General features: G+C 41.0%; 1 protein-coding gene across 1 annotated transcript in view; it reads right to left on the bottom strand.

Annotated features, from left to right (window-relative positions):
- The window catches only part of LOC138012800 (integrin alpha-6-like), a 51,253-nt gene continuing 41,196 nt past the window's right edge, over positions 1 to 10,057 (bottom strand). Inside the window, exons 27-31 of the mRNA XM_068859689.1 lie at positions 7,420 to 7,572; positions 7,168 to 7,287; positions 4,493 to 4,591; positions 3,965 to 4,093; positions 1 to 2,493 (exon numbers count right to left, since the gene is read on the bottom strand). Of these exons, the coding sequence (XP_068715790.1) occupies positions 2,407 to 2,493; positions 3,965 to 4,093; positions 4,493 to 4,591; positions 7,168 to 7,287; positions 7,420 to 7,572 (588 nt within the window). The 3' untranslated portion in view covers positions 1 to 2,406. The remainder of the gene's footprint in view (positions 2,494 to 3,964; positions 4,094 to 4,492; positions 4,592 to 7,167; positions 7,288 to 7,419; positions 7,573 to 10,057) is intronic.

Here is a 10,057-nt window from a genome sequence, read left to right on the forward strand (position 1 = left end):
CTGACAGAATTCCTTTGTTTATTTCGATGAGAAGACTAACTTATGAAACATAAAACTAAGTATTCATAAGGGCAAATCTTCGGTTACTTTTTGCTTCAAACTTTAATTTAGAACGTGTATCCGAACAACAAAATAAATTAGGACTTAACCGCGCGTATAAATGAGCTTTCTCCATGAAAACTAAATTTGGGCCACTTTATTTAGCAGAAAATGAAAACAAGACCCTCCTCCGGCCTAACTTGAATATCGATGTAATTCGGTAAACGTTTTTATAACTGCAATGGTGAACAAAAGTCCTTGGGACACTTCGGAAATTGCATTAATTTTCTGTGTTTTTAAAACGGAGTTTTAAAAAAGCACTGTTATCCGTTTCAAAATGCGTTGCTTCACCCCCCCCCCCCCCCCCCCCCAATACAATGTTGAAACTTTGGAGAAATAGCGTGTACACATGTCCAACATTGTGGGGGGGGGGGGGGAGGGGTGGGGGAGTGGCTAAACAAGTGTAGATGAATTCGCACGAGACTGTTTTTTTTAGCGCGTGTGAAAAAGCGCCACAAATGTAAATTTGTCCCAAGACTTCAGTCCATGATTGCAGTTACAGAGACATTAAGCAAGGACAGCATCGACGTGAACGCGTGCCAAGTAAAGTTTCATAAATAAAAACAATAACATGGGTGACAAATTACTCCTTAATAATGACGCGAAATTTAAGGGTTAATTTAGAAACTACAATGTTTCCATGGCAACTTTTCCTAAAGTGCCAAAATGGCGCCCAGGTTTGAAAAAACCGTCGTCTTATGAATGTAAATCGTCAACCATGATATTAATAGCTAATCAAATGGTATGGGAAATTAGGAATAATTTCACCTGCATTTTGTCCAAAATGAAATAACTTCCTAAAGGCTCGTGAAATTATTTGATTTTGGACAAAACGAAAGTGAAACTATTCCTTAATTTCACTCGTCACCATTTGATTACCCATACTAACTCTACACACCCCGCAAGTGTGGATACCATTTTTTAAAGGAAAATTAGCCCACAATTTACCACGTGAACCAGATGGAACAATAGCGCAAAGTTATATTTTGAAGTGACGTTTTCGTCTCCGTCGCCGTCGCACATTTCCCTTTCGTAAACGGTGGCTGACATTTCAAGCTGTCATTGTCCTCTTTCTTGTACACAACATTAACTCGCATTTCTGCTAATTCAAAAAATTCAATTTGAAAACAAAATGGTGAACTTCTAAAACATTAAAACGGATGTCGAAGAAAATTTATGTCAAAACTTTACAGAACAGCACTCGAAGTAACCGGATTCGTTAAATATCGTTGATGGTTCACACCAACTTTATTCCTAGCTATTTTTTAAATTTAGATTTTTGATATGGACTGATGAACAATGTTCACCGTCCATGTGAAAGGAACATCCCACAATAAAACCGTCAAGAAAATTAATACGAATACTAACCGCATATTGGAATTCTTGTTTAAAAATTTACAACTTTAAAAGGCAAAAGAAGCATGGATTATTCACTGTCTCTCTTGATTATGATGGAAACTGGAGTTGACAACCAAAAATGAACTGGAATATGACTTTAAGCAAATTAACAAATACATGCGACTATGCACCCTTCTGCGACGGAGATCGTATTCTCACGGTTGGACTGGAACGAGCTTGGAATCGAGGGTAATCAAGGAAAACCGAATGTTCGTTCCAGTCCAAAATTGAGAACACGACGGCTACAGCAACGACATTGGTAAAAAAGAAAAGATAGTCGTGCAGGAAGCATTTTAGCACATTTTTCGATACTCCGCAAAACAACGACGTAAATCACCAAACTTAAGGGTTTTGACTTCGACAAACGGGAATAATGAAGAAACCTTTTTTCAACGTGAAAGTCCAGTTTTAAACAACCATTTGGTCGATGTCGCTTCGTAGATCTCCAATTCCACTTCCACTGAAGTGAAAACTTGGTTTAGTATATACCACACAAGCTGAAACACCAACGAATAAAACACTTCATTAAATTAAGTTTCTAAGATCAACGCTACGGGCAGCCATTTCGTTTCTTTACGTCTCCCCAGAGTAGGACAGTACTTGCTTATCTACTCTCCAAGTTAACCAATCAGATTTCGCAAAAGGCCATATTCACTTATGTGGTATTTACAAAACCGCCGGGCAAGTGCATGCAATTGGTAATTTCTTAAAACATCCAGGAGACCCAAGCCGGTCCAAGACGTACTTCTCTATCAAGCCACCCTGGTTGAGGAATTCTTCAAGCATTTAAAACTGCGACTGGATCTTCTCTCAATGTCTTCACAGAAGGCATTCATTCCTACTGCCTTGCTCTCAAAGCAGCCAATTCCTTGAACTACAACATACTGCCCAGCTGGCTGGTTTGTGTGATCAGGCTTTTCCGTTGTCCAACATGCCTTCCTTTTCTAATGGGTCGTTGATGTTTTTGTCGTATTTTTGACGCTTAAAGAATCCCAGCTAAAAGATTTTAAAACAGAAGAAAATTTTACTTGATATTGCCTTACCAATTATTTACCGCCAGCGCAAGAATGCAGACATACAACAAACTTCAAATTCCAACTTGCCCATTGGGCAACCAAACTTCACTGAGGACAAACTCGCCCGAGAGGTTCTTCCACTTGGCTTATTTATTAAATGAGAAAGAGAAATACTTTTTTTTTCGCTGGACATTCTTGTTGACTGAGTAGGTGCTTGTCCGTTGCGCAAGTGGCCTGACAAAGTTGTTTGCCCGAGTACTTGCACCGGATGACTGGACGGTTTTTTTTTATTCAAGCGATGAAATGAACATTTGTTTTTAACCTTTTCACGATAAAATGCGCCTTTCTGAAAATAGAGCAAACTGCCCGAGGAATACAACGTTTGTATAAGGATCCTCAGATGTCAAATATCACGGTCAAAGAATAGTAAAGGTCATATGAACGTCCAAGCATTTCATTGCTTATGACTGAGTGACATTCTGGACTAAAAGTGCATGCAATTGTGTTATTAACAACGTTGATAGGGTTGTTGGTACATTTTGCCGAAGAACTCGTGTACGGCCCTGGGACCAACTTTCGACTCTGTTGATTGGTTGGTGGTGTTATTTTCTACTTGCGTGAGTTGCAAGCCAAGAATGGGCAAGAGGTTCGTCTCGTCCCATTCCGAGACATGCCCTCAAATGCAAGTAATTTAGATGCCCGTCAATTTCGTCTTCTTCCCAACTTCAACATCACTCGCTCGGAGGAATACAGACAATTAACGTCACAGTGTCTCCTGAACTCCAGTCCTCAAGTAAGGGAGTGTTTACATGATACCGGGGCGACTTTCGCACCAGCGTGAGTTCACTCCGGTTCCCTCTCTTAGCTCTGTATTTGTTTACATGATATCACCGATAAAAGCCATGCTGGGGCAACTCAACACGGCACAAGTTCACCCCGGTTGCTGCACCGGAGCGAAAATTTCGTTCCGGCGCGAAATCTCGCAACGATATCATGTAAAGGAGGAACGACCACCCGTCCCGGTGTGAAATCGGCCTTCCGGTGGGCTGGAACCGGTAGCACATGTGTAATTTTCCTGAAAGACAACATATTTGCAATTTGGATTCACGCTTGTATTTTATCGATATGTGGTGTCCCTTCAGGTAAACACGATACGAATTCACCTCGTCATGATGTAAACGCGGTATCAAGAAGTCACCCTGGTGTGAAACTCGCGCCCGTGCGAGTTTTCTCATGTAAACACCCCCTAAAGAAAAGGAGATGCATTTACCCCAACTTTAAAATAACGCTAAACCCTAACACTTACCCTATTTTTGGACAAAGGTAACAAATGCTTTGATTTATAAAGGGACACTTTGTGTCGGGTTTCTGGGAAAATGCGTTTCAAGACGCCCACATTGCAAGCTAGCACATATCTCGCACCTGACAGGGGTAGGGGTGTATGCACTCACCTTGTATAGACAAAACACTATGAGTATAAGTAGGAGGACCGCACCCACTATGCACACTGGGATAACCCACTTTGGAAGGGATCGTGGCGGAGCAGGGACATTGGTATCTGGGTTAAGCTGTGTGTCAACCTGAATAACGAATTTTAATTATTGTTAATAATCTTGTACAACAACAACAAAGATCATTTCATCGATTCCCACTTTCGAACCACAACTATCATCTTGACTAACACGATTGTCGAAATCCAAAGAATTCGTGATCGAGAAATCGCAATCGAATCGTACAAAAGGACAAGTAGTATCAAAGTACAAACGTCACGCGATTATCTTGCGTTACACTAACAATTAAAATGTTGCGTTACAACAGACTTGTCCAATGTACCAATTTCGAATTGCTGTTCGTCTCGGTCTCGAAGTGAGTCTTGGTTCTTAACAATTGAAAGGGAAATGAGTTTGATTTGCAAAAAAATACGCATCTCCTTTCCATTCCCAAAGTTAAGAAGGCTAGAAATCGAGTAAGCTACCTACCTCTGCTTCGTTGTTTTCTTTATTTTTCTCTACAACGAAGGTATTAAGCGATCTGACGGTGGCGCGTGATACAACTTTTATTAGCTGACCTTGATAATCCTGTACCAGAAAAGGAAAAAAAAAATCACGCCTTGAATTATAACGCAAATTACAGCTGAGGTGGTGACAAAAGGGGAAGAACTTCGAGCTTAGATCTCAATTTCCTCGGTCCGCGCTTTCAGTTAGTTTCTCTGATTTCCCACTCTGATGTGGCTCGGGTTCGATTTCAGGACTCGGCGTCAAAGGTGGGTGGAGTTTTGTTGGTTCTCTTCTTTGCCCCGAGGGTTTTTTTTCTCCAGATTCTACGGTTAAACCCTTTACTTAAAAACCAACATTTTTCACCTAGAACTCTGTTATCAAGAGGTATGTAGCAAATGGTTTGAACCCAGGAGTCGCATCAAAACTGGGACGGTGAAGCTATATCGAAGGCGTTGATCGAGGATCAAGCACACGCGTTTATGGCACAGCGGTCGAAGAGTGTAGCACGTCTTGTAAGCTACATGTTTTACCAATACAGAAACAAACCTAAACATTCATTAAAGCTAACTTTAGGCCTAATTAGACCTAAGCAAGAGTTTGTAGGCCTAAGGTTAGCTTTAATGAATGTTAAGGTTTGTTTCTGTATTGGTAAAACATGTAGCTTACAAGACGTGCTACACTCTTCGACCGCTGTCCCATACACGCGTGTGCTCGATCCTCGATCAACGCCTTCGATATAGAGATCACTTTCATAAATGGTGACCACTTTTACATTCTTTTGTCTTTATCATAATTAGACCTACTGCCCTCATGTTGAAACAAAAATTCTTTTGAAATGTGCTCGTCGTAGCAAGGCTAGTAAGGCTTATTAGAATTGAAACAAACGAATTTTTCATTTGGCCGCCATTGTGAAAGAGGTATCAAAACTCGCCAGGCGAGAGGATTCTGGTGACTTTGACTGACGTTTCGACAAACCGCTGAGCGGAAGTCATCCTCAGTGTCACTTTAACTCTTAGGATGACTTCCGCCCAGGTTGTCGAAACGTCAGTCAATAGGGACTTTGAGATCTACGACGTGGCCGTCAACGAGTGGGCCACAAAACAACACCATTGGCTAAAAGAGGCAAAATAACCGTGCCTCTCACGTGCGGCACGCATTTTAGCATATCTTTTTGCGGTACTCTTCACAACAACCACGTGAAATAATCAAATTCGATATTTTGACGACAACAAAAGCGTACGTACAAATGTGATCTTTCATTCTCTCTTATTACTCTGAAACCGCTCGTACCAATTTATTTTTTAGGATACTTCGCCCACATTGTACGACGTGAACGAGATGGAATAATCGCGAACGTTTTACGACAGAGCAGAGGTATAATTTGAGGTGACGCTTTCGTCAACGTCGCCGTCGTAGATCTTAAAAGGGAACTCTTTAAGCAAAGGCGAAAGCAACGAGAACGTCACAAATTTGCATATTTAGAGAGCAAAAACAATAGCTTTGTACGCCCTTGCACGTGCATTTTTCACTTTTGTCAATTTCTCTGCCGTCGTCAGCAAAACAACAACGTGAAATAGCCAAATTGGAGGTTTTATGAAGAACGCCAGCACTTGAGGATAAATTTTCATTTTCTCCTCTAAATTAAGCGCCGTTCCGATCAGTGTCATTAAGGAATTTAAGAAACGGCGATGGCTACGACTACGACATCGCCACAAAACTGTAACATCATTGGTTAAAAGAGCATAAATAATCGTGCTGCACGTGCAGCACGGTTTTAGCACATATTTTTGCGGTCCTCTGCGTGACGACGACGTGAAATCACCAAATTTGAGGTTTTGACGACAATGTAAGCAATGCAACAGAGAATCTTTCATTCTCTATTTCCACTGTGAAACCGCTCGTACCAATTTCTTTTTAGAATACTTCGCCCACATTTTAGGACGTGAACGAGACTAAATAATCGTGAATGATAGAGCCAAGTTATATTTTGAGGTGACGTTTTCGTAAACCGTCGCCGTCGTAGATTTTATTGGAGATTAAGATCTAAGACGACCACGTCGACAAAAACGCCACAAAACAATGATATCATTGGTTAAAAGAGCATAAATAATCGTGCTGCACGTGCGGCACGGATTTTATCTCATATTTTTGCGGTTCTCTGCATGACAACGACGTGAAATCACTAAATTTTAGGTTTTTTACGACAACGTGAGCATGGTACAGAGAATCCCTCATTCTCTATTTTAAATCTGAAACAGCTCGCACCAATTTATTTTTAGGATACTTCGCCAAAAATTGTACGACGTGAACAAGATGGAATAATCGCGAAAGACTTTTACTAGAGCAAAGTTCTATTTTGAGGTGACGTTTTCGTCGACGTCGCCGTCGTAGATCTTAAGGTCCCTAATCCCTATTTTTGAGGGACTACCACACCCTTGTCATATTTCGTGACTATAGTAACAAAGTGATTACAATAACGCTAATTTATCATATTTTGAGATGACGTTCTCGTCGTCGCCGTTGTCGTTGCTTAAGTTCCCTAAAGTCTCTAATGTCATCAACAACAGTGTTTCTCAGGACAACTCTCGCTCGGACGATCTTGCCTTGAAGAAGTACGTTCATGAACAGTTTTTCAGCGTTACGAAAAGTAACCTCACCTCTATCATTGTACCATTCCAAAGTCGGGAAACCACTGTTATCGTAACGTCTTCATCCGCTTTTAGAGATTTAATGGTGCAGCGGATATTCGTGCACCTCGCCGTTCCTGCTTTGCAATCCTAAAGAGAAAATGGTGGTCAAATTTAATCTCCACAGTACAGTCAAGTACACACGAAAAAAACCAAAACAAAAATTGCCGGATCAAAATGGTTGTCGAGCGTCGTTTTTCTGTATGTATTGCACAATCTTACCAGGGCTTTGAGGAGAGGGTCGTCCTTTGAAGGTTCCGCTTCCCGTTTCACCTTGGAGTCCTCTTCCCCTACTTCACGCCTTTGGCGTGTTTTAGACGGTGCTGAGACGGTGGTGTCGTTTTGCTGCTGCGATGGGCTCGACGACGAGGAAGTCTAAAAGAAAAGGTTTTCATTTGACAGTGAAAAAAGTGATCAGCGATGAGAAAAGGCCTCAAACTGACGGATTGAATAAAGAAAGGAATAACAGTGCAGACGGACAGAGGGTGAAGAGACAAAGCCTCGGGGCAAAACATACGAACAGGACGAACAGAGACAATCTGATAAAATTGCGCAAGGTAGAAGATAGGACAAACAGTGGAGTAAAAAGGACAGGAGGTGAGGAGACAAAGCCAGAGGCAAATCACACGAACACAGACAAAGATCTAAACTGGCTGACTGAATGACAAACTGGATAGACAGACAGACGAAAAGACAGACGGTGGATGGGACAGCAAAGCCTCAAGGCAAATCATATACAAACAGAAATGAAAGAAATACAAAGTTAAAACATATCCAGACATAAAAACAAGAGACGGAACTGACGCGAACAAAAAGTAGACTAACAGTCAAACATTTGACGCACGAAAAGAAAGACAGACAGACCAGATTCACAAATGAATGAATTTGCACACAACCTATGCCACAGAGCGGTTTTTGATTGTGAAAGTCGCAAACTGATCATTACGTTGACCAATCGCATCATACACCATACACCTTATTCCAAAATGGCCGTCATTTTAGTATTCTTTTGTTTGTTGCAAATTGGCCCTTTTGAATTTTGCGTTTGAAAGCGAGGCCAAAAGGGCCAATTTGCAATCAAACAAAAGAATATTAAAATGGCGGTCATTTTGGAATAAGGTGCATGTATGAAAATACGTGCAGCTGGCGCCAAGGTCGTGAAAAAACTAGTTACAATCAGTGGCAAAAGTAGTTGGGACGCTAGTGTCAGAATGGGCCTGCTAAAGCCTTCTGCTCAACACTGATTCTTTTCCTGAAAACCATTTTTGACAAAGTGATTGTTTAAGAAATATAACGTTTGCTGTCTAATTTCGTAACAAATTTAAAGGTACGTGCATTACATTAGAGCTTGTGACTCATCAGTTTTCTTGAAAACTCCGCGCCACGTAAATTATCCCCACAAGCACGTTTGCGAAAAGAAACAACAATCCTTTTGTACATGACAAAGAAATGTTTAACTTACGTCACACATGATTTTCTACCATTAAGAAACTTTATGAACAAGTTCACAGCCAATAGAAGTGTCCGTACATTACATTCAGTAGCTCTCACTTTACTGACCCTTGTTAGTAGAAACAGACAATCAGTGGCAAAAGTAGTTGGGTCGCTAGTGTCAGAATGGGCCTGAAAACCTCTCAGACGTCACAAACTAAGCATAACTGTCAAAATTCCACTGAAAGCTTCAAAATACAAGTCCCCCCTCCCCCCAATCAATGTTGAAATAGACAAGGAAATGTATGTTCACTAATGTTGAAATAGACAAGAAAATGTATGTTCACTAATGTTGAAATAGACAAGGAAATGTATGTTCACTATTGGCAACATTGTTCTGGGGGGGAGGGGGCAATTTTTCAAACTCAGTGAGAAAACCAACTTCAAATGGTGAGTGTCCCAAGACTTTTGCCACTGATTGTAGTTAGTCAGGATTGCACCTAATTACAAGCACGCCCAAGTTTGAAAGCCAACACGAAGTGTCAATTTAAGTCCAAGCATTTGCTACCAACTTCCGACAATAGGGTAAGGGTAAAGGTTAGCGTTTATCTTTATTTAAGAGGTAACACAGCGTTTTTTAGAAAACACATATTTCAACAGAATTTTCTGTCATCTTCAGTTTGAATTACAAAGTACAGAGTTGAATATATAGTGTGCGGAAAATGCTAATAATATATGAAGAGCAAAAGGAAACACACTAAACATTCAACTCTGTACTTTGTAATTCAAACTGAAGATGACAGAAGATTCTGTTGAAACATGTACTTTTAAAAAAATGTTGTGTTATTGCTTAAAATTGTAACATGTCTGCTATTATCCAGAACTTTAATTGTCTGTATTCCGAGACGCGAGACACTGTGCATGGCTTTGTAGATCAGTTGGTAAAGCATTGCACCGGCATCGCAGACTCGGGTTATAGGTTCGAATTCCGTTGGAGGCACATGAATTATTCAAGTGACTCTAATTAAAGTTAATTGCTTAAATTGTCTAGCTAAGTTCGAGGAACATTTCTCCCTTAATTGAGCTATATATACGGCACGCAAAAAACTGACGTAATTTCGTGACAACCAAAATGCCCAAAAAGTAGAATGAAACATTGCATTAAGGGACCGTTCATTTTTTATGGGGTAGCGGGGGCTGGTGGGCTTTGGAGGAGTGTAATTTGAAAATTGCATGACCCCCTCCCCCCCCCCCAATTTCCGATTGTTTTCGGCTGGCCCCCCCCCTTTCAAGCCAATTTTTTTCGAATGCCCCCCCCCCCCCCCCCCCCCCAAATCCCACGAGCCCTCCCTCTCTCATAAAAAATGAACGGTCCCTAACCGCTTAAAACTGTTGAACACCATAAAAGAAAGAGAAACATGGACGGATT

The sequence above is a fragment of the Montipora foliosa genome, chromosome 8 (genome assembly GCF_036669935.1).
Source record: "Montipora foliosa isolate CH-2021 chromosome 8, ASM3666993v2, whole genome shotgun sequence".
In the NCBI taxonomy this organism is placed as follows: Eukaryota; Metazoa; Cnidaria; class Anthozoa; order Scleractinia; family Acroporidae; genus Montipora; species Montipora foliosa.